Here is a 26,096-nt window from a genome sequence, read left to right on the forward strand (position 1 = left end):
ATTAATCAGACATCGGAGACTATAGTTAAACTACGTACATTAAATGCCTAATTAAAGGTTATTGTTGATTATTGTTCTGCTAAATAAGTCCTTTTACAATGTGTAATACATGTGGCTGTGTTGAGAAACATTATGGTTGGCCATTGCAATTATGGTTTATTCTACAACTACAACAAGGCTGCTACAACTTTGGTTAACGTTTCAGAAAGAGAAAGCAAGAAAGATATAGAGAGAAAGAAAGAAAGAGAGATAGAGCTTTAAGAATGTGCAGCTTTTATCAACTGCATATGTTTGTTGATGGTTTTTGTGTTGCTTTTTCATTGCTCTCAATGTGAAGAAATGGGCGTGGCTTGAAGCGTTACTTTTGCGCTGGCGCTGAAGGTGAGTGTAAACGAGAAACAAAATGTGTGTAATTTAGAATTTTGAAAATATAAGTTGGTAGCATAAAAATAAATCTTTTTGAATATTTGAATCATTCAATTATAAATTTAGCAAACTAATTTAGATCATGTTGGATGGATATAATTTACATTTACAATTTGAAATCATTTTAAATGTTTAAGGTTGTGAATAGTAATGCATCATACAAAAGTAATGAGAATTTTCACGTAGTAAATAATTTTTAAAACCATTCACAAACATCGCACGAAGGAGTAAGTAACCCTCACACCGCAGATTGCAACGGTCCTGCCACTCGACACCCGACACACTCGTGTACACTCCACTGCATCGGTCCGCTCCTGCGCTCATCGGCTGCGCTGCGGTGTGCGTTCGGTGCGTTAAATAAATTTGAATCGTCAAGCGGCGAGCACACATCGTTTCTCGCGCGTGTTCTCCGCAGCCGCGACCGACCGATCGATACGTGTTTATTGTACGCCGTCACGCCGAGCGCACCGCGATCGTCAGTGAGCAGTGTATGCGAGCGTCTATTTGATCGGAGCTCGCATTGCATCGTGAATAATAAAAAAAAAATGCGTGTGAAAATTTATTTACAAGAAAAATAATCAAAACAAAGCAGAGTGAAAATGCAGAACAAGCTAGAATAGCATTGGTGCCACAAGTGTGTTGCCCTATGAAGAACCAACGGTGAAGCGTGCAAGCGATTGATACAAGTGCAATCTTTGAAGTGCAGTTTTGAGCAGTTTTGTTTAATTTGTGATAATTTGAGAAAAGTGTAAAAAAGGGGGAGAGAAAGTGTTTCATTAGTTTTTGGCCAATGATGTCAGAGTCAGAGTGATAAGAGCATGAAAATGTGCATCGTTTGAGCGATACCAACCACAGTGCAGTGAATTTAAAAAAGTGTCTTTGTGAGAGTGTTTGTGTTAGAAAAGATTAAAACAACAAAAAAAAGTTCACAAGTCAACTCGGGTGACGTGCAAAGAGAAAGAAAACATGTTGCAGCATCCGTCGACCGATTACTACGAGCTATCGTCGGTGGCCATCAAACAGACGCCCCCAACGTTTAGTCCGCAAAGTGGTGGTGGTGGTGGCGGAGTGGGTGACGGAGGTACTGGGGGTAGCGGTGGAGCACTCGGTATCAACAGCAATAACAACAACAACAACAACAACAGCAATAGTGTGAATAATAATAACAACAACAACAACACAGGCAGCGTGCCGAGCGACGCTGATCTGGAGCTGATTGCGCAGAATGGGTCGGCCGCCGATCGCGAGTCGCTGCCCAGCTTCGGCTTCACCCAGGAGCAGGTGGCATGCGTTTGTGAGGTAAGAAAGCAACAGCAACAACAACAACGACAAAAATATGCTTCACATGGCTAAATATTCCAAAAGCAGCAGGCAAAGCATCAACAATGTGCGAAATGTCCGGAAATGGGCCGAAAGGGCGACCTTGAAATGAAAAGAAACTGTGTCTTTTGTGGTGTGATTGTGTTTTGATGAAGGTGTCAAACGGATTAGAAGGAGCGGGGGAAGCCCATGTCTCTGCTGTCCGCAGTTTCTTGAAGTGAAAAGGCACACACACATGTCGATAGAAATGTAACGTAGGTTAAGTGTAGGCTGAGTTTGTGGAGTAGCATTTTGAAAAGGAAACAAATGTTGAGCCATTGAATGGATGTTTTTCGAGAATTCTATGAAGAAATTGATTGACTACCATGTTAAATTATGTTCATCATAACAATGATTGTTCCTCTGAATGAACGATCGAGATCGAGAACGTTTGAGATACAATCGAACAGTATGTATAAACAGGGCTGCTCTTCTTATTTTTTCCGAATTATTTTCGATTTTTCGTGGGAATGGCCCAAAAATATTTCGAATGTGGTGAAAAAATCGTAAGACAAACCCAAAACACTATGGAAATCAACCAAAACATCATGAGAAACCCTGTAACACACATTTCACATCTTTTTCTTCTATTTGGCGGTACTTCATACGAGGACATGCCGGCGTATATAGGTTCTCGAGGCTTACATTGAACATTGATTACATTGATAATCTTTAAGAAACGTTACAATGTATTTATACGCCAATTTCATTCTAGTGAAGTAGCGACAAAGACCCTAGCGATCCTAAATCTTAGTAAATGAAGTAAATTGCCCCTACAGGCAAGGAATTGTATTTTATAGCTGCAAGAACATGACTGTTTATACTGTACTATGTAGAATTTCATATTTCTTGAAATTTTAGTTAAGTTTTGCTGAAAATAAATTTGAGAAAGTTTAAACAATTTACTCATTTGTTGTTAATTACTCTCCAAAAAGGGTTTATAATTGAATTGAATCAAGATAAACGGCATAGGAAAGTACCTGAAAACATTCAAGATTTGTAAGAAGATGTAAGATCCTTTTTTCTACAGTTTATGCTGGTCATATTCATTAGCCATGCCTGGTTCTTGTATATTGAATTTAGGCATAAAATGATCATTTACCCTCCATCATCTAGGGGCGGTCCCGTGGCACAGTCGTCTTCTCGAACGATTCAATAACATGTCCGTTATGGGTTCAAATCTAGAATGGACCGCCCCCCTGTATCAAAGACTAACTTATCCTGTATAGGCCGGCATGTCCGCGTAGGACGTTTACGCCAAATAGTAGTAGAAGATCATCTGTAAGGACTTCTACTTCTACAGATTTACTTCTAAGATCATCTACAGAGATTTGGTGGTTTACTGGTGTCATTTTAGCTTTAGCGAGTATTTGTGTTGAGTTAACATTTAGTTGACTATTCATGGATGTTCCTTGTTTAAGGATTTAGTAACATGTTTGTGAATATGAAAATAATCACACTTGATTGGTTCTATTCTTTTGAGTTGTTGAATGTTCTATCCTTTTGAGGTATTTTTATGAATGAAGATAATTGTTACAAACGTTTATATTGCTAAATCCGCAGAGCTGTGATGTTTCTCTGCGTGATCTTTATGTACATAGATCCGACATCCATAAACGTTAAAATAAACTCGTATTATTCATCAAATTGTACAAAGCAACATGATTACACGATTACTGTTGAGTTTCTGTTGCGAGTTTGTGAGGTTGTGATGGTGTCCTCAAAAAAGACCCTGTTGAACAGTTCCACATAACCTGCCTTAGGGCTTGTACACATGTTAATCCGTCGCCGCAGCTCAACATAGCAAGTTGCACTTTAAATCCATAAAATCACATTGCAACAGTGGTAATAGGGCAGATGAATTGTGTCCTAAGAAGAACATGAGTGCATACCGACTATAAGATCAATTGATAACTTAAGTGCATCTAAAGACTATTCTTAACTCAACTTCCAATGTCAAAAATCTCATTGTAACATTGTGAAACGTATGTTATGAGGATCAATTTATTTGAACACGATCACACAAATACAACTTCACAATTCTGGATTTTTCCAATTTCATTTTGCATCAGCTCAAATGCTAATTAATACACTTTCAAATCTATTCTTCACACTTTCATAAGTGTCAAGTTCGCTAATTTGTACCATCTACACCCCTTAGCGTGCACGTTTTGTTTTGCCATTAAACATCACTGTTTATTGCTTGCTTCCTTCCGCGAGTGCACCATTTATCATCAGTGCGCACACAGTTGGCCCGAAATACGAGCCCGGGATCATTACGATCGCTTCTCGATGCACAATAATCAGCCATCAAACGATCGCAATCGAACGATCAGAGCTTCGTGGGGAGGTGATGCTGGAGGTGCATCGCGCAGTTACAATAATTTCCATGTTCCCACCTTTAAACTCCGAACCACCACCAAATATTATGCTCACAGTTTAACATTTTTTGTGAAGAAGAGAGGGAGAGTAAACCATCGTCAATTGTTTCGTTGGACAGTTTAACGCTGGCGGAAAAGGTGAGCAGAAACACAGCAGATTATCGAAATGTGTGCGCGTTTTATTTTCGATCTTTCTTCCGTTTTCACTGTGCAGCAGAAGGACACGAAAGGAGCAGAAGTATTTGGACTTTTGGCTCTGTAGCGTTTTATTCTGCTGCTGCTTCTGCTGCTGGCCAGAAATCGGGAAGACGATAAATTTACACGCCAGCCGTGCCTAACCTTTCCCCGCGGTTGTGTCACCTCTTTCTTTTGGGAATGTTTATCTTTTCTTTCCCAACGATCGGACGATCGCGACTGTGCGTCTGTTTTGCTCGTAGTTTATCCTTTATTTTTTTGGCTTTTTCTCTTGTTTTACCACACCTTCATCGCTGTGTGTGTGTGTGTGTGTGTGTATTGGACATTTGCCGGTTACGCACGATAATCGTAAAACATGCTGGCTCGATCGCTTCCACTTGCGTGAAGAATCTGATATCCGTAGCCACTCCAATGTTTTAGTGTCAGGTTGTGTGCTTACGCGTTGACCCTACGTTCCTTATCTCTCCTTTTCCCTCTATTTCATTCTCTCTCTGTCCTCGTGGATACAAAGTGAGAAAAATGGATCATCCCAAGCTATGATGCCACCGATCGGAATCCCGCACAGGTGAGGCGACAGCGATCGGTCCAACGAAGAGACCCGTTGGCCACATTCGATCGATGTATAGAAAAGTGCGCAAACAAATTGGTCCTGTGTTTTGTTTGTTTTTGTTCTTTTTTCATTTGAATGTTCCACCAGAAAGGGCTGCTTTATTTACGACCATCTTCCTAAACGCCCGAATCGCCCTCGCCCTGAACCGAGCACACCGCTGGAACTCGATGGGGGGTGCATTCTGGCGATCCGGGTGACAAGGAAAGGAATCTCGACAAGCGACAACACACACATTCTTGGTCACTGGCACTCGCAGGAGGGGTTTTAGTTTAGCTTCCCTTAACTGTGTGTGTATGTTTGGTGTGGTGAACAACATTCAAATCCACGGGACACAACGAGGGAATTAGGGAAAACTAATTACCGCCTAACAAGGAGGTGATTTAGAAGGAGGATAGCGGTGTTGGTTGCTAACAGGAGATGGTGAATAATTCTTGTGAATGACAAGGTATTTGGTTGTGTTGAAGCGATCATGCAGGTTGGTTGGTGGCTCAGCAAGCCATTGTAACAATTTCAATTTAAATTGATCTTACGAGTGAGTAATTGCATTGGATCAGTTCAAAGATGACCTACGACCCTTTAATCTTAATGCTATGTTTTAGGACTAATCTTACCTCTTTCCAAGTGTATTATTTAAAGCTCTGCGTAGAGAAAATAAATTAATCTAGCTGGTGCGTAAATGGGAGTATTTTGCAGCAAAACTGATGCGTTAATCTTATTTCCCATCAGCTTGGCTACAAACACACTTTGTGCATCTTTTCAGGATGAGGTGTACAACAAGGAACAGAGGTCGTTTTTAAACCGTTGTTGGCTAAGTCTTGATTCTAGGCACTGATGAGATTGGCTTTTGACTAATATGCCAAATGGTTATTTGAAGTATCTAAAAACCTTGAGAATATCGAAAGTATCTGCAGAATTTTATACATTTGATAGGGTCTTTTTGATTTGAGTACAAACAAACATTTATACAACCATCGAGTGAACAAGGCAAACTGGGCGTATGGGACGAAAGTGTATTAAACGTTAAATATGAGCATTATCATGGAGATGAGATGAGAGATGATGAAGTTGGCTTAATTACTTTACTTTGAATATCATTTTGCAGCTCATACCAGGCTTTGCAGCTGTTAAGATAATATTACAAAAGTGTTCAAGAAGGTATTTACAGACCTATTTGGTACAGTATTACCAAAAAAACTTGAACAATATTAATCCCAAAGCGTTTAAACTATCTGTTCAAACCATAACTAATCAAGTACTTCAAATAAAGTCTATACGCCAGCTTACTTTTGATCGATCACTGATGACATTAATGTGATGGTATGGGTCATGTAAAAATAAAGCACGACATTTATATCCGTTGATTGAATAAACAACTTGAAACAGTTGTCGAACGAAATGATATCATTAACATGTCCATTATTTCCCCCTGATTTACAAAAAAGACAATTTAATTTGGAACTATGAAATGAGCTGCGTAGAAGTATCTAAATCTTACAGACCTTATGCAATTATGGTACACAATGTATATCCTCAAGTTCAAACACACTTAGAATATTTAAAAAATATGAGATAATCTTTATAAAGATCCTTATAAGCGGTTAGTGGTTGAGAAAGATCTCTAATTTCGATTTGGTATCAAAGTTCCTTATTTTTAGTCAATGAAATGTAGATAATTTAACAGAAATATCATTTAGCGATTGGAATAAAGTAAAGGAACAGTATTTGAGCAATTGATATATAAGTTGTGGTGATGATTATGACGATGATGAGTTCCAACTCGTGGTAAATCCTGTGAGAAGAAGTTAGCAGCATCAAATGACTATTGTTTGTTGGATGACGATCTTGACTGCACTGAAGCCTAGTTCGATTACAAAAATCATTGAATAGACTTGGTTTCGTCTCATTTGGGATGATATGGCTGGACCTAAAGTCCCATTTACAGTATATGCTCAGATTATTTAATATTCATCATTACCCTTGTTCTTTTCTAGTCTCCAACTTAAAGAATATCTGGGCAATGATCCCGATAAAATTCGAGTGATTCGTTACTGAAATACTCCAGCTTCTACGCTTCAACAACGGCAATGAGCCCTAGAACGGTAACGGGATGGATCGAGAAGCAAACAGTCCGCACCCGAACCCGACGTTAGCCTTTTTGATGGCGTTCCGGTGTGTCCCGCTTGCTTTCTGTGCCCCCGCCGTTCCTGGTATGTCTCTTCGACAAACCACACTGCCAGGCTGTGGGGTTTGGCCATGTGTACCTGCGTGTGCGCTGGTCGATGGCCAGATTCAGTGTGCCGGCTTCATTCGCTTGCGAGGGGAAACCGAACGGTAATTCGATACCATTTGCCAGTTGGTCGACGTATGCCCCCGGACCCACGTCTACCAAGGGCCCGACATTTGAGCTCTCCTAGGATGTGTGTGAGTGTGCGCCCGTTTGAAGCGGGTTTTGGAATGGAAGCGAGAGGAAACCCCCTCTGTAAAAGAGACACGCACCGCCACACAAACAATTCTGTTTCGCATAAAACACTAGAACCTCGTGTTGTAATGTGTTTTTTTTGTCGCCATCTCACGCACACCAATCGCTACGGTGGTGCAATGTGCGTGGCCTAGGTTGAATCAAATGCATCGTACAGTATAATACAACTACAAAAAAGACGAGGGACTAACTAACCAACGATTTTTGTAGGCTTTCCTTTGTACGAACGAGCGAACGAACTCGCAAGTAGGGGAAAAAAGGTGCTTCGATGTGTTTGTTTGTTTTAGGGAATTTCATATTTCGTTTCCAAACGTGGAATGAATCCCCGGAATGAGATAATTCATCGCCAAAAACCATTGACTACCACACCAACCAACCAACCAAGACCCAAAAAGGGGTTAATTGGCTAACAACATATGGTTTCAAGCCGTCGTCGAGAAGATGCTGCCACTTACAGAGAGAGGGAGAGAAGGAGAGAAACAAAGAGATCAGATCGAAATGGCATCCTTTTCTCAAGCCCTGGCGGTACCTTTTCGTGTCCTGTTTGTAGCCCTTTACCAGCGGAGTAAATGTGTTAAACAGATGATTGTTTACCCTTCCCCTTTTTCGGGGGTAGTTGCTTCCCCGGCATCGCAAAAGTGCTTCATAAACACTTGAATAGGTTTACGGGGTTTTACCGTCTCTTTGCCGGAACGCATCCTTTGGGAGGCACACCACATCGACAGTTGGAAAGGAATTAAGGAAATGCGTTTAGAATTTTAACATAAATATAAGCTCGGCAACGAGTCAAGTAGGTTGGGATGGGATGGGTGCAAATAAGAGGACACTCTGAAGGACACTTGAAAATGATGAGAAGGACCTTTTTAATGGGAAGTCAATCAGATCGGAGCTGTATAGGAAGATAATTTTTTAAGGATGTTTGTTGTATTTTAGGATATTTAGCTAAGCGAATAAGGTAACGTCAATAGGAAATTAAAGGAATTAGGATAAAAAGACTTCGAAAAGAAATAGTCCAAATAAACTAAGAACAGTGAGAAAAGCAAACAAACAATAAAAATATATGAAACAAATGTAGAGAACAAGAAACTTTTAAGCAGTAACAAGAAAGTTATAAAACAAAAGAGATAATTAAAGTTGGAAAGAAATTGAGAACTTCAAAATAAATTAAAATCAAAATCATTTACATAGGAAGAAACAAAAGATAAAAAGAATTCCACAAAAAAAGGCATAAAGTAAAAATTGAAATAGAAATAAGACTAAAAAAATAAATACAAGAGAAACTAAACATGATGAGAGAGGTAAAAGGAATAAAAGGGTAGTATTAATGAAACAAGCAAAAGAAACAAGATAAACATGAAAAAAGGATCATATGGAAAGAAGACAATTAAATAGAAATATGAAACATTTGACACAGTGATCACATGCAAACATGCTTCTTCTTCTTCTTCTTTGGCTCAACAACCGATGTCGGTCAAGGCCTGCCTGTACGCACTTGTGGGTTTAGCTTTCAGTGACTAATTGATTCCCCCCCATAGCAGGATAGTCAGTCCTACGTATGGCGGCGCGGTCTATTTGGGGATTGAACCCATGACGGGCATGTTGTTAAGTCGTACGAGTTGACGACTGTACTACGAGACCGGCTCTGCAAACATGCAATCAAACAAAAAAAAAATGGTTATAAAATCGAAAAATGTGTCTACAGCTAAGCAAAGCCTGTTTTTGATGTGTCGTGTAAAAAGATCCCCGTATATGCGCCCCTAAAAATATTGCTCAATAAAACATATGTGTTTCATACGATATGGTATTTAAAAATAAATCCTCTTCCCAATACAGCACAAACCCTAGGTCCACTTCCACTTTTACGCAAATATGCAATACAAAACGGAACTTTGCCATCAAAACACCTATGACAACATTTTACACACACCGGGGACATGGCATTTTATTACCCAAAACCTTTCCAGACGCGTGAAACGGTCATAAAGATATAAAACTTTGTCGCCCGTCATTTGAGCGACGCGTTGGAATTTAATTCCTCTCAAACAGTTTTCCTTCAATCAGGTTGAATATAGGAAGAAGCACACAGACGGAAGGAAAGGAAGGTACATTGGACGCCGACGTTCGTCAGAGATGGGGTAAAGGTGAATCTTGGCCACTACGGCTACGTTGTAGCAAATTTGCACTCGACAAACGTTATGATCGTTAGAATCTGTTACAAAAAAGCCGACTACATCGTGTCTTTCCACTCCTTTCTTTTGCTCCACCTAGCCTAGTCGTCACCGGACTGAACGGCTAGGCACAATTTTCGGTGGCCCCGGTGTGCTCCGTGTGATTTATTAACTCCGTCCCGTTGGTGTCGCTGCTTCGGTGGAGACGCCACCGACGAGGGGGATTTAAAAATAGATCATACAATTTAAATGGTAACGTTGTACGTTTGAATGCAACCACTTCTTCCTCTCTCTCTCTTTCCCCCTGGTGTTACTTGGGGATGGTCAGATGGGTGTAGAATGTTGCTCCGAAGTGTGGTATTTGATATTTTAGGGCGCGCGCGCGAATGTTGCGCGTGAAGCACGTGGTGGATTGAAGCGAAATGTTCCATTTTTTATGTTGTGTGTAAAGACTGCAGTTTATTTAAAATATTTGTTGGCTTGGTTTGGCTTGTGTACCACTACAAGTGACCACCAATAATTATATGTAAAGATTGATGAAGATTAATCATTTAATTATAATAATTGACTTCATTTCGCATGCTGCACGTTGTCACGTGCTTTCCACATTCCTTGCATGATCGTGCCGAACACGCCTCCATAGAAAAACAGACACTTCAGTTCATTTGTAGTAACTATGTCGCAACCTTTCACCTGACCACACCTGTCCCTTTAAAAAAACACTGGCCTCAAAACACGGCCAGCTAATCCCAATGTGTTCCTCATTCGACCAGTTCCGGCGTAATTTAATACGATCGCGCTTTCGCTTTCGCGACGGACTGTGTGCGCTGTGCACCATCACCGTTTTGTGAGTTGCGAGGTGCGGCTTGTGTCTTATGCAAGCAAAATCGACCACCACCACCACCAACGACATAAGAAGGACATTTTAAGTCCAACAATCTAATGCCTAACCGGTCCGAAGGGTTTAGGGAACGCGAATTTGAATTTCCGAAAATAATCCATCAAACTGTATTATAGTAGATAAATAAAAAAAGAGTCGAAAAAGAGGATATAAACATGACAAAAAGAACAAAAAAAAGATAAAACATAAAAAAACACCACCATTAGCATACCATCAGCATTCAATTCAGGCGAGACACAATTAAACAAAAAAAAAGTGCCAATGCGTTGGAAAAATATTTTCCCACCGAAACAAAAGTGATGCCGGTGGCGATATCTGATAGTACAGTGTGTTTGTTGCAAAACTGCACAATATCGCACACCGCATAGGTACATGCACACACACACATTGCATCGTGTGCACGCACCCATTTAGGTTAGCCACCGCGGTGTTGCTTGCAGGCGCCTAGTTGGACATTCGAGAAAGAGGGGAAAGGTTATAGAGGAGGGGCGGTAAGAAAACCGTTGAACGTCCTACACACATTCGGCAACGTTAGAATTACAGTACGTAATGGATGGAAGGTAGCAGCGACGTTTCGTTGCAGGTTGCGGAGGGTTGATTATGGGTTTTGTTTAAAAATTGACTATTGACTATTTGTTTAAAAATTGACCTAAAAATTGTTTTTAAATTTTCCATATCGTCTATGGGTTGGGCTTGTAATTGAGTTGTGAGATACTCTTTATGATGTGTGGAATATTACCATTATATACATTAGATTTGAGTATTGCAAGGTTATTGTTGATATGGAAAACGAACGATACCGAATGACGGTATGGAAACGAATAAAAATCGTAATTGTTGGGCATTTGGAACTAATGTGATTTGTGTCTATTAAAACTAAACTAACTACTAAACTGTCAAATGATAGACTTTAGCCGGTCTCGTGGTCCCCACGGACCCCAAATGGACCGTGCCGCCATAAACATAGCACTGAGTATCCTGCTGATCCATAAGTCACTGAAAGCCAACCCCACAAGTGGTACAGAGGCAGGCCTTGACCGACGACGACCGTGAAGAAGATAGACTATAGGTGGGGTATTAAGGTTCTGAATTTTGCTATTGAGGATTTTCTATTGACTATAGTTGAACCTGACTGTAAACTGACAGTTTGTCAACATAATCAGAGGACAGCCCAAGTGTCAATAAATTACTACACGAGCCAAAATCAACTCTCCATTACCCTACCCAACCCCCTTCTTCACGTGGCGACGGATGATTTCTCGCACCGCAAAATGCATGTAAATGTCAAAAGCACGCTTCATCACAAACCGCTTCCCGGTCGACCGGCAGCCGAAAGTGGTGATATTATTAGCTTACTAAAAGTTGTGCGATACATTGTAGCAGACGCGCTCTCTCTCTCTCTCTCTCTCGATCTCAAGTCTCGGCCAAGCATCGAGGTAGGGCAAGGGCGCAGCAGGACGCCGCGTACCGTCTGTCGCGTCGAATCACTCATCGTCGCTATTGAGCTAAATTAGTGTAGATCCATGTCCTAATAATCTTGCCCTCATCTTCGCTCCGCAAGCGCAATCCACGTTCGCCAAACACATTTTTCTCCTTTTGCTCTCTTTTATTTCTTGCAAAGATGATTTCATAGAAACGGGAAGAAGCAACAATTTTGGGAAGGAAATGGAACGCGATGGGACGGGAAGATCCGTAAAGATTGGCATCGTAGGGAAAATTAGATTTTCCGTGCTACCGCTTCCGGTCCGTCCGAAACGTGTTTGTGTGTTTGTTCGTAGAGAATAATTCAATATCTTTAAAGGCATCCCGTATTGTACCCGGGGGAGTTGCTGGCGCTTCCACGGAGTTGGAATGTCCCTCGGGGACGATAGAAACAAGATACCGGGGACCGAGGTGTCCGTGTTAAGTACCGCTCGTAAGTGAGCAATTTATGCACATCCCTTGTGGTAAAATAATGGTGTACAAATAATGTCATTATGTAAACCATTTCCGGTTGGAAAAGGGCATTTCGAAAGATCGTTTTAAAAGATGTTTTTTTTTAAATTAAATCTCATCTAGTAATCGGTGTGCAACAATGTGCAGCGGCATCGCAGACGGCTACGTTCTTGCACAACTAGTAGTGGCAGGAAGATTCGCGCCATGTGCACCACCGCAGTAGGGTCGTGTTGTCGTAGTAGTAGTCGTCGTCACCGTCGTAGTCGTCATCGGCCACCGCGGCAAACAGAAGATCTAATAAACTTGTCATAACCGTTAACATATGATCGTCAGATGGCTTTGCAAATGGGCCAACCAATGGGAACGGTATCCGTCTCGGGGGTTTTCTGTTTGAGGAAGTCATCTGTTGGCTCATGAGTCGGGCGAGTCCCAAAACGCACAACGTGTGGTTGATTTATTTTCATTCGCTATGTTCTGTGTACCGTGTTGGGAGACGCTCTGTTGAGGAAATAGGGCGTAAAACGGTTCTGTAAAGAGGTTGTGGTATCTTTATGATTTAAAGCAGTTCCTGGTAGTGTGAGAAGACACGTACATTGCGTACTTGTTATACAATGTGCGAAACATATCGATAGTAGTTGCGTGTGTCTATACTATACCATATGGAGGTACATACCTAAAGACGTGGAATTGACAAGCATTCTGATTTCCTCCTCTTTTCCGCTTCTCCCTCCGAACAGGTTCTTCAGCAGGCGGGCAACGTGGAACGGTTAGGGCGGTTTCTCTGGTCCCTGCCACAGTGTGATAAGCTGCAGCTGCACGAGTCCGTCCTGAAGGCGAAGGCGGTCGTCGCGTTTCATCGCGGCAACTTCAAGGAGCTGTACCGGCTGCTCGAACACCACCAGTACTCACCGCACAACCATGCCAAACTGCAGGCCCTGTGGCTAAAAGGTAGGTCTTGTTTTACCCAAATAATCGATTCCGTTTTGCCGGGGGCACCACACCACAAGTGCCAACGCCCCCGTGGTTGTCTCTGTCTCGCTCTCTCCAGAGCGCAGCGTTTAGAGGGTCTAAAATTATCCCGCCCGCTACTTTGATGCGCTACTCTTTAAGTGAAAACATATGCCGCAACTACCGGCATGTCATCTCGCTACTCGGCAAACCAAGACGATGACGAGGACGACGGACGACAACGTTTCGAACGGGTTAATGTACGGAACGGGGGGGTACACGCATGCCGTTCGATATCTGGTGGTGGTTGAAGATCTCGGCGATCCAATTACCGAAACCCGCCCACCTCCGTGTCCAGATCCTCAGAACCGGTGCATACAGGCGTGCTTTTTGATGAGTCGCGTCAACTCAACCGGACAGCCGGATGAGCTCCATGGCAACCATCCTCAACAAAGTATACAAGTAGCTCCTCACACAGCCACACACACATGTGCTCCATCGCTCTCTCTCTCTGTCTAGCTCTCTGTCAGTTGGGCAGCCTACTACGGTCAAATGCGGGCGGGATTTGTAGCCAAACCTTGCGTCGTCGAATTTGACGGAAGCCTTTCGCTGACGTACAAACGGCACAAGGGTTTGAAATGTCTAACGGCAAGCGCCATAAGCATGTATCAGCAAAGGGGCAAGCGATGTAAGAAACTTGTGCGAAACCTTACAAATTGTGTACGCCGGTGTCCGGTGTTAGACGAAAGGGGTTCCAGAGAAATGCTGCACACGCACACGCACCAACAGAGGTTGAGTGCAATTGCCGACTTCTACCGGGCTTAGGTGAACGCTCGTCGCGGTGGTGTGTCCCGTTGCCTCTGCTTGAAGCCCATCAGCAAGCGCTTGAATCAGTTTGATTGACATTTAATTTTATGATCGATCGATTTGTGTTGCTTTTTTTTCGTCTTCTTTTCTGTCCATTCGATTTCACTTTGTTTGCTCTACAATTCTTCCGTACGGGTCTCGCTGGACGAGGAAACAAGTCTTCCGGAGCAGACCTCTCGAATGCGATAAGCTCGATCTGTCGTCGATTGTGGCTTTGTTGGTTTTTGGACGGGCGGGTGTGGATTGGATTATTCGGGATCGGTTTAATTTCCTAATGCGACTTCTAACGCTGGCTTGGGGTTTTGGAAGCGACATGCTGCGTCCAGTGTCGCTACTCACGTGCGTCTTCCGAGAATGTCGCGAGAGGCAAAGAGTCTGAAGCCGCGGGTTGCAGCTCCCAAATGTCCCGCTGTCTGTGCTTTGGACAAATATCTTCGATACTGGACGGAGAACCCGCGGGGTTGTTGGAAACCTGTTTGCTTGAGTCCGAGTGTCGAGACAATCGGGAGAGAGGGAGAGAGAGAGAGGTGGAGTGAGCAAGAATTCGAATAAAACAATCATAAAAACCTCAGCGTGTGCTCGGACAGTGCCAGAAGGGGGGGAAACGCCAACACCACCACCGTAGTGTCCGTAAGGCACTAAAATATGTCCAAATGGAACCGAACATGAGCACAGAAGCGTCACAAGATCGAAAGATGATCGCCGTACCGTACAAACGTGACCGAGGGTCCGAAAGGAATCAAGATCTGCCTTCGAGACGGTTTAACCCGGACACGGTGCGTACACCCCTGTCCGATGGCACTGGCAATCCGGGTGGGGAACGCAATTATATTTATTTGTCTATAAAAATTATGGACCTTTAAGCATTTTATTTCATTCCGATCTCTTGGCTCGGTGGAATTGATCCTGCTTCGTGTGGTAACGAACCACACACACACGCACGCACACGCGATCAACCGAAAACTTGACACCTTCAGCTCGTCCTTTTGGGAGGGAGGGACTGGCAGCGGATGGAAGGTCAGCCAGTTAAAGCGAGCAGCAGCTGACGGGTTCGGGCTGGCGTACGCGAAGATGTATTTTGTCTTAAGTTCCACGAGTTATCCACCTCACCGCACACGCACACACGTCGAGCTCGACGACCAAACGGGGAGACAGCTCATCTCGGGTGGTCAAACGTATCACGCGCGATCTGATCTGAATGCGCTGATAAGAGGCCTGAAACGCTTCAGCGTTTTACTGCGCGAGGGGGGGAATGGATTCGAAGCAAACGGACCACAGGTAACCGATCCGCGCTTGGCGCTCTTTCCTGAAACGTCTCGCCGAGAGACCTCGACATTCCTGCCGACGATTTCCCACTGCCGGTGACACCGTCGATTTGTGCCGTCCTTGCGTGGAGGTTTCGTTTCCTTCTTCTTGCCTACCTTTCCAGGGGTTTCGGGTTCTAGACGCCCAGCGTTGGTGGCGTCCGAAACCGAAAAACGTGTGACAAATGAAAACGACTCACCCACCGTGAGTCCGTGCGAGTCATCTGTCAGGAGGAAGTATCCTCGCGACCGTACGCGCGCGCCTTCTTTCTCTCACTCTCTCTCTTTCACTCGCTCTCCGACAGAATGACAACGAGTGTCAGTTTACATTTTTATTGCTCTCTGGGTGCGTAGCCTCCCTCTTCCTTCCCGAAACGAGCACGAGAGTTGAAAACGAAGCATGCCGTGCCGTTTTCGGGCAGATGGAGACGGATCACTACGACGGGCTGGAAGGTTTGGTTTGCGCGATCACAGAACACAGATAGGATGTTTGTAGTCACATTGGCTGGCGGATCGTTGTGGGTGGTTCTAGGTCTTTGATTACTTAAGGAAGTCTTGAGAAGGAGTGATCGTTGGAGGTCCTACTCCAAAGAATAACGAGCGAATCTTTTCAATTTGTAGAATTTGTAAGTATTTATGGAAGTCTTTCCAAAAGAGTGTTTTGGTTGTTTGTTGCGCCTCTTCTGAAGAATTCTCCATTGTGATTTGATCTTCAGAACCTGTGGAAGAAGCTCCACACTCTTCTCAGAATCGCTTTCCATCCAGTCAACCACCTCGCAAAAGTCAAATCTGTCAATAATTATTTATATGCGTTTCTGATGGCACCTTTTAATTTAGTTAAACAACCAAATTCCCCGCTCGCCTGGAACCGGATTTTGCGTGTCCAAACACACACACACACAGAGACAAAAGCTCGAAGACAGTACAATTTGTTATTCAAATTTCTCTCCACTTTATGTTTGGCGACCGACCGACCGATCGATTTGTTCTCACCAATAAATCAACCAATTTGCGCTTGCCGTCCGGGCCAGGACGTCGGGCTCCCGGGGCCCCTTCTATCCCCCTCCCCCCCCTTTTTTGTCAGATGATACAACGCGTGAAGCTTCTATTCACACCAGTTCACACATTGCAAAGGGGTGTAGCTGGGCCCCGGGGTGGACATGTTGGTCGATTTTTACGAGCATCATAATTTAACACACGCGTCCGAGGCCCCGTCTGTAGTAGTTTGGCTGTGTTGATGATGGTGGTATTTGGTATTTGGTTTCGATTGTTTTTGTTGTCGTATGTTGGATCCAACGGTGCCCCTAAGCTGGTGAAAATGGGTCTAATTTTATGGTGCCTGCTACTGAGTGGTGCAGGCTCGCTTTTGGGCGGGTGTGTTGTTTATTGGGTGGGTTTTGATGGGCCAGCTTACAGGATATAAATTGCCATGATTTAATTGTTTGATCATTTAATAATTTGGACCAGTTGGTCCTGAGATAGAAAAACTATAGTGGAGTTTACAGCGTTTGCGGTTGTACCATGGTACGAAGATAGAAATTGAATTAGTCATCAGTTTAAACACGTTAAAGTGTTAATCAAGCAACATAAACAATCCACCTTATTTACATTCGCTATAGTCTTCTCTTGGAAATAGTCTGATCTTTTGGATTGTAAAGAAAGAATAAAAGAATCCGCCGAAATCTGATTGCCATCCAAAAGAAGTGCGATCACCAGAAGGATCTCAGTTAGTCTTCGTAATTCGTAAAGCATTATCTCAGCCTTTTGTACTGGGTTTGAGTTTATCAATCCTTGTGTGTCTCATGGTACAATCGTCAACTCGTACAACCTAACAACATGCTCGTTTCTGGGTTCAAGCTCTGTCAAGCACACTAGTGATACAGACAGGCTTTTGATCGACGACGGTTGCTGCGCCAAAAAATAAGGAAAAGAAAAATAATATTTTAACGGCAATTTGTTACTAAATATTGATACTAAAATGAGAATAACTTTCTTATCATATATTCCTTATCCACAGATTGCTGTTTGATTTGGGCCTGAGTATTCTGAGCAGTATTAGTAACACGGTTATTTGTGTTGGCTTTAATTAGGTTATTCGTCTGCTCCTTATTATAAGTGACAAGTTTATTTCCTTTTTTATATCATTACCAGAATTCTTGCCAGAATAATCTTTGATTACAAAAGTTTCTAAATGAGATTTGAATAGCTCTGTATTTTTCATCAGAATTGAAATTACGTCCCCAGAGTTTAGGTAACTCCAAACTTTTGCACAGTACATCTTGTGTAGTTGGCTTTTAAAGATAGAGTTATGCTAGCTTATGTTTTTGAATAATATGGGCGATGGAGATCTGTAACTTTCACATCTTTCCTCTTAAGAGGCGTACGGTGATCAGGATCTTGTTTTACCCTTATAATCATAATCAGTCCTGTGTATGGGCGACCCAACACGTAGCTCAAGCACGTAGGCGCTTGAGACCATGACGTGCATATTGTTAGGATAGTTAAATCGCAAAAAGGACATAATTTCAAAGGTAGAAATCACAAGTTAGTGTTGAATTAAACAACAAGTCTCCATCTTGACTTTAAGCAGTCATTTCACTACAAATTTTGAATAGCTTCTGCGAATATGTACACAATTGTATACAAATATTTCGAAACATTCCTCTTTTGTCGACTAAATTCTGAGGCGACATGACAATGACATTCAAAGGAACATTCAAATAAATGCCTGTTTTATCATTTCAGTAAATTTCTCAGTTATGTGACAAAGTTCTTATTTTTTTAAACGTACTAATCTTTCTCTTCCACTTTCCAGCACACTACGTGGAGGCGGAAAAGCTCCGCGGACGACCATTGGGCGCGGTCGGTAAATATCGCGTCCGGCGCAAATTCCCACTGCCACGCACAATCTGGGACGGGGAGGAAACGAGCTACTGTTTTAAGGTAAGTTTTGTTTCCATCTTTTTGTTTTCCATAAAATGTGATAGTGCAAAATCTTGTTCAACAACAGCGAGGATCAACAAATCCGATCAATCGCAATCGTCGTTGATCACCAACCCAACGTTTCACTGATTCTGTTTCTAACATTCCATTTGGGTTCTTCTCTTCTTTTTGTATCCCTCCAACATCCAACCTGAAGGAAAAATCAAGATCGGTCCTGCGCGATTGGTACACCCATAATCCTTACCCATCGCCGAGGGAAAAGCGAGAGCTGGCCGAAGCAACCGGATTAACGACGACGCAGGTAAGTTGCCGCTGTACAACACGGGGCATATGGGCGGCGATTCGCTTCCTGCCGCCCGGCTTTGGACAGGTTTTGTTTGTGGACCTCTTGACGAACTACAGCGTTTCGCGCCATTGCCTCAGTCCGTCCGGAAAGGATATCGAAGGGTTTTCCTGCACCCTTGTAGCTTGCGTTTGTGCTCTTTTTTGGTGCTGGCAAAAGAGAGTTCAGAGAGTTTTTTGTTTCTTTCGGAAGCCATTGACAGCGTCTAGCGTCTTTGTCTCTTTCTTTTTTTTTTGTTGGTACTTTGCTGCCACATCCATGGGATCCGTGATAGGAAATTTGATAGTTACGGTTCGCTGATATAAGACTGTTGTTGTCTGCATTTTCCGCCCGTACACGGTGCAAAACGGGATGCCTTCAACCTGCTGCTGCTGCTGTCTGTTGTTCTTGGTTGCCTTTTTTCCCTATAACTTTTGTGTGTGTTTTGTTTCGAAAAAGTTATCATATCCTTAGGCATCTCTCTATCTATTTCTATATTCCCCTATCGGTACAGCCATCTTCTTCGTCACGGGCGTCAAACGAAGCGTGGCGGGGTTTGGTTTGGTGCGTAGAAGAAATTGGATCGGATTATTATGATTACAATTAATAATATCCTTCTGGCTTGTTTTTGGGGTAGAGGCTGGAATCTGGTTTTCTGGCAGACAGTAGTGGCAGATCAGTAGCAGTGCAGTGGCAAAACCCGGGATAAAGAAGTCTGGGATATCCTTTAAACGGATTAACTGGCGTCAGGTCGTCCGGATGAGTCGAATTGTTTCTAGCAGCATCCTTTTGTGGGTTTTGTTTTTGGGCTTTTTTTTTTCTTTCGAAAGAATATGGATCGTTTTCAGAGGATGACTGTTTTCAGGGTTAATCTAATCAGGAAGATCCTTTTTTTAGTGCGCAGATGAAAAGGTATGATCGAGTTGATATGGATTCGGCCGTTGCTCACAAACCTGTGGACAGTTTGTTTGGTGTGTGTGTGTGTAATATGATATAATAAAGATGCAACAGATCTATTTTTGATTCGTTTTTCAATAAGTTTTGAATACTTAATGGAGCGCATTTTCATAGCTTACATCTTCTTCAAGAATTGAGTGTTTATTTTTAACGCATCTTATTATTACACCAACCGAACTCTCATCTAGAACAATCAGGCCCATTTTACAAGACGTGCTCTATTCACCTCTCCTCCCTTTCCCCATACATCACACACTTAATAAGCAGGACCCTTAGCACATTACAACACAATGCAACCAATTATAACACACATCATGTTCCCTTGCCCTTGATTTGTCTTAATTTGTTTCCTTTTCTTCGAACGCATCGTTAACGCTTCCCTGTTTTGCAGGTTTCGAATTGGTTCAAGAACCGACGACAGCGCGATCGGGCAGCTGAGCACAAAGAGTAAGTACCTTCTTCTTCTTCTTCTTCTTCTTATTTTTTTGGTGATTGTTCATTTTGGTTGTTCTAGCCTGTTGCTGTTGGTTCAATTGTGTGAGAATTGTGTATAGATTTGTTCGATCGAAAGGCATGAATTGATTGCGATTTATGAACAATGGAGGAAACTGTATTTCGTTTAAAACAGATTGACGGAACATAAACTAGGGCTTGCTCTGATGCATTTCTTAATTAAGGAACTTGCTTGAAGTGTCAATTTGCACTTGAGTTTGACAAGATCTATTGTTTTCTCATTCTCTTTCTTCCTCGTATTTGGTTAAATATCCGTTTTTGGTATAACTCTGTCACAGGCCACTAATAGGTTTGTTTATTTATGACTAAATGGTTCATCCTCTGCAACGGTTTATAAGAGATTGAAACATAAAGTGGAACAAAGAAGTTGTTAAGATATACAACACCTTATTGCTTCTGATTGTGTAAGCCAGGGGTCTCCGAACTTTTCAGTTCGCGGGCCGCATTGCTTCACAATCAACCTTGTTGAGGGCCATTTTGACGCTACCTTTAGAATGAGTGGAAGTTCAAATTTCGTTTTAATAAGAAAATACTATTGAAATATATCAAATTTCTGCAGCTTTCTTTTATTGAATCTTGATTTTCATCTTTCAGAAGTAAAAAAAAAAATAATCTGTTAGAAAAGAAAGCTATTTAATTTAACCTTAACCCTGTCCTCGCGGGCCGCATTAAAGGCGCTTGAGGGCATGCGGCCCGCGGGCCGTAGTTTGGAGACCCCTGGTGTAAGCTATTACAAAAGTTTTCGAGGATTGTATATGAAGTCGCAAATACATTCAAATTGGTATGCATGATATTGAAGTTGCATATTGAAACTAGTCATTCTGAGTAACATTTGAAATCAAGCTTTTGTTTAATATCAATGGGAGTCAAAATCATAACACTAAATACTAAAATGATTCCAGTTACCAGCTTGTTTCTATGAAACATTCTATTAAAATTCGTATATAAAATAGATTACTTGTGTGTCAGCATTGAAAAACCATTGTACGATTCAAGCATTGTATTGTTTGTAGGGTGTTTAATGAAGTTCGTCATTTGTGTGATTTTGGAACCTCAGTGCAATCCTTTAAAAACAGCCTTAGAAACGAATTATTAAGATGATCTTTCTACTTATCATAAACTAATATTAGACTTAAGAACATTCACACGGATCCATTGTTATCCATTGAACGAATAATAAACAATTAAACAATATACAAGAAGCGGTTCCGTAGTAGAGTCGTGAACTCGTGAAACTCAATAACATGACTGTGAAGGATTCATGCCTAATATGGAACGTCCCTACTGTAGCCAAGGACTAAATTTTCTGCTACGTGGTACTGAATAAGTCTCTCTGTAAAGGCCGGCATGTCCGTGTAGAAAGTTACGCCAAATGGTAGCATACACGAATTTATATGCATTATTGTTTTGTTTTTCTTAGCTAAATCGTTAATGGATGTTCTTAACCTTCTTTTTTACAATTTTTCTATGGTTTAATGTTTAATGTTTAATGTAGTATATGTACTATGTACTATGTAACAGACACGGATTCAAGGTTTATTCTGAGTATGATGTACAGATTACGGCAATTTCCTATTACATTCCCCATTGTTTAGCATTACATTCTCCATTGTAGAGTATAAACTCTTTAAAAAAAATCCTAAAATTTCACCAATATTTCGATGCATTGGAAAGTGCACTCACTGCAGCCACTGGGCGATGCATTGTATTCAAGCTCATTGCTTGAAACCATTCCGTCTGCTCACCGACCGTAACTACATACCGGTCCCGGGGCAGGAACACTGACAATTCTCCAGGAACTGCCACTTCCACCGCCTCTTGAGCAGTCCTGAGCCGTCTCGGAACACCCGTGTGCCCTCGGCACACGGAGACACTGCTGAAACTAAAGAAGCCCCGTAATGGTCCCTTTCTATCGTTCAAACAACGCAGGGCCATCGTTAAACATACACACACACGAAGGAAACCCACCGATACCGTTTGCAAGAGCGTCCTAGGAGCGTCCCGGGACCGGGACCGGGACGAGGGGCAGCACGGTAGCAGGGAGATAAATAAAATGTAAATAAAAATATCAAATTTCAGCCACAATATGGATTTTTCCTCACAATATGCGCTGTGTGCGGGTGAGGATGATGCCCGCCCGGAGCGAGGAGGGGGGGGGGGGGGGGGGGCACAATTTTCCCACTTTCTACCGCCCGCACGGAAGCTCGGTCCTCCTTTCGGTGCTGGCTTGTGTCTTTTGTTTGTCGGCATGGTTGGCCTTTTCCAGCCAAAGCAGAAGTACCTTTTCGGTTCGTTTCGGTTCAATTAAAGTCAGTCGGGATGGGCCCAGTTTTCCTTCCAGCTCGCATGCGCACTTTGCTTGCTTTGCCCCCGCGTGCATGAAAAGCTTCCCGACGAAGTGCCGAAGGGCTTCCGGCAACTATGCTGCGAACGGTCGGTGCCGGTCTAGTTGTCGTTAGTCGAATGTGGCCCCTCCCTGGCTCGGATCGTATGGCAACATATGATTTTTTCTTCTTCTTCCTATGGTTATGCGCTACTTTCTTTTATGACGGTGGCCGATTGATGAATGCAATGGGTTGATTTAAATTGATACGATTTAAGGCGACGTGTGCGGGAACTGTGTCAGGGTTTGTGAGTGAAACGTGTATGCGTTCAACACTTTGTAAGGAAAACACTTTTTTTGAATCAATAACCCTGCCGTGTGATGCGTGGTGAAACATCCAAGGCAATAAATAAAAGTCGAGCGATTTGAAATTGTTCTTGAACAATTGATTCAAGCGGCTTAAAAAAAGATAATTATAGCTTTTAGTGGTTATAAGAAGTTCAGCCATATGAATTCACATTAAAGAGTTTCTTTCTAAAGAATCTACTAAACGAAAAAAACTTATAAGAATGTTATATAAACTATTAAAATTCCATCACGATTCATTTCACCTCCTGGTCACGGCACCAATTATGATCGTGACAGATTGAAATTAAAATCTTTAACATTAACACATGTATGCCGCACCATTGTGGCATGATTTTGTTAAACCCTCCGCAAATGTGTATTGAAAATAAAAACATCCTTTTCACACTTCAAAGCGTAACAAAAAGCAATGAAAATTGATTTATAAACAACATCAAATTGCTACCGACCCTTACTGTGATGTGATAATTTCCCATATAAACAAACTGTTTAACGATAGATGCACTTGCCACGTAATGCGTCAAAGGTCCAAAACCCCACTCTGTGTTTATGTTTGTACGATGAAAGTGTCCATAAACAGAGGCACACTGTGAAGCAATACACCATATGGATCAGCTGTTTTAAAAGCGTTTTTTTATGTTAAATCGGAGGAGATTAATTTGCTGCTGCTGTGCTTTAGTGTAATTGTTGGACGATTGTTTGGACAATGATTAAATTCCCCGTTTTTTGCAAATAAAACCAACACCCTCAATATGCAGCTGGTTGCATCGCGTCACACGCGTGTGTTTTGCATTCCTCGCCCTGTGTATAGAGCGTGGTAAAACCATAACAAAACGAACGAAGGAGCCATGGACGTGTGATGCGCCACCACCGACGCACTGCTTGCAGCGGTTTGCGCACGCTGCACTGTTTGCGGACGCGCAACGAAAGCATAAACAGCATAAAGCGCAGCACAAACTTCTGTGCACAAACCTTTCTACGCTGGGTGGAGGGTTCGTGCATGCTTGTTATCGGAAAAGGATTCCGAGAAAGTTCTCGGGCACAACACACAAGAACACGCAGTTTGGTGCAGTTCGGTGCTCTTGCTCGGTGGGCGGCAAAATGTCTCGAGAAGGATTTGAACCTTGGAGGCACAATGATGGGGAGTTTTTCCACCACCTGGGTGGTTGGGTTTGTTTTGTAAGGTGAAACCTGGTGCTTAGTTATTGTTGTGGAAGCTGGCGGCGAAGGAGTTTATGCAGCTTCGCACAACTTGGATGGGGAAAACTTCAATCTTTTGATGTGAAATGGTATACTATATTTTTAATTAAATTGCGAATCGTTGCTTGATCGTTGGGATTGCGCTTTTTTGTTCCAAAGATCTTAAAAGAGAAGTACGAGTCACTATTAAATGTAAAACATCAGCTCAAGACACATCAATAGTAATTGAAAACAGTAAAGCAACTACTTTTTAAAAAGAAATGTGCTGAAAAGCCTGTTATTCCTCCTTTTAGACACCTCCCTTCCAATATGGAGCACATCCCTTAAAGCCCTCCACATAAAGAAAATGGCCACCTTCGATTATTGCTCTCGATCGAACCACAGCTCCCTCTTAAATTCTCCCTCTTTGGCTGAACCGTCAGTTGCGAAAGGGATTCCCACAAAGGTGGTCCAGGCAGGCGACGACAAACATGCGAGCGCCAAACGGATAAAGGTAACGTTGAACCGTCCTTCAACCGTCGATAACGTGCTGCCCCATTGGTGTGCGTGCACAAATCTTGCCATTTTTTGGAGCTGGAAGGCATTCTGATGGGCTGACTGTGGAGAAGAAGCGGTTGAGAGGAGGTGTTTTTGTGTCTCCCTGTCGGTGTGTGTGTGTGTTTGTGTGTGTGTTGGGGAAGAAAAAGGGCAAACTCCCTGCTCTCCTGATCCTCCATCCTACCCCTTGAACCACTGCGTACGCTCATTCGTATCTAAACAAAGGCACAAGAACCAAAGCGAGAAACTTGATCCTCGCAAAGGGGAGGGAGGAGGGCGACGACGGGCAGCAAACCCGGCGGCGGGCAAGATGGATGGTCCCGAGTTTCGGGGTTGATGGGCTTTTCCTTTCGGACCACCATCACCACGAGACCGTGGGTGGGAGCGGCACCAGCGGGGGATGGAAGCGAGGGGTTGATTGTGGTTTCATTGTTTTTTTTCCTTCTTGCTTCTTTTTCGTTTCGCTCTCTTTTCCACTGCTCTTGCTCATGCGTTTGTGTTGCGCGACTCTGTGTCCTCCCACTCGCTCGCACACACACACACACTGGCAAATGTGAGAACGAAGCGTTACTACGGAGCGTCACCGATCGCTAGAGGTAACGCTCGGTGCCCGGTCCCGCAGTATAAAACCCCCTGGGCGGGTACAGTCGATGCATTCACGGAAATTAATGGCGTATCGGATGACATCGCGGTAACCGCGCCTTTCTCGCCGTCCTTTCCCATGTTCCGCTCTACCCTGTTTGCTGCGCGGTTATGTCCTCAACGGGCCAGCGTCTCTTCTACCGTCCTGCCGTCCCCATGTGCTGTTGCCTACTATGTTTGCTCGTTGGCAACGAAACACGATGGCAATGGTGACGATGAGGATGACGATGATGATGATGATGATGACGGTGATGATGCTGCGCGCTTCAGATATTTTTAGTTGCAAAAACGAAGAGAAAAAAACGGAATGGGAAAAAGAGGAAAAAACGAGCGTATCGAAAACGGAAACAACGTATGAGTGAGTGGTCGTTTGTGCGTGTGTGTGTGTTGGTTTGGAGGGAAATTCTTGTTGGGTGCGGCAAATGGCGCTGAGGGATGGTACGGGGCCGGTTGAAGGATGATAATCAACAATGACATTATGACGGCATTGACGAGATACGAAGTTTCTGGAGTTATTTATGAGTGCAAAAGAGTGGAGAGATAGAGATGGATAGATGCTGCTGTGAGTGAAACGGAGATAAAATGGCACAGTTTTATTTCAGTGTGTGCGATAGTGCGAGCGAGTTTTCTGTTGTAGCACTTATCTTTTATTAGCATATCAGCTCTCATTTTTTATTAAAATGGATGAGGCAAGGTCACACCGTAGGCACCGTAGTTCCA

General features: G+C 42.9%; 1 protein-coding gene across 1 annotated transcript in view; it reads left to right on the forward strand.

The window, feature by feature from the left end:
* The first annotated feature begins 763 nt into the window (after positions 1–763).
* Positions 764–26,096, forward strand: part of LOC1280941 (protein sine oculis) — a 29,105-nt gene continuing 3,772 nt past the window's right edge. The window contains exons 1-5 of the mRNA XM_061655298.1: positions 764–1,725; positions 13,192–13,402; positions 18,389–18,516; positions 18,713–18,817; positions 20,187–20,242. Of these exons, the coding sequence (XP_061511282.1) occupies positions 1,393–1,725; positions 13,192–13,402; positions 18,389–18,516; positions 18,713–18,817; positions 20,187–20,242 (833 nt within the window). The 5' untranslated portion in view covers positions 764–1,392. The remainder of the gene's footprint in view (positions 1,726–13,191; positions 13,403–18,388; positions 18,517–18,712; positions 18,818–20,186; positions 20,243–26,096) is intronic.

This window comes from Anopheles gambiae, chromosome 3, assembly GCF_943734735.2.
Source record: "Anopheles gambiae chromosome 3, idAnoGambNW_F1_1, whole genome shotgun sequence".
Lineage (NCBI taxonomy): Eukaryota > Metazoa > Arthropoda > Insecta > Diptera > Culicidae > Anopheles > Anopheles gambiae.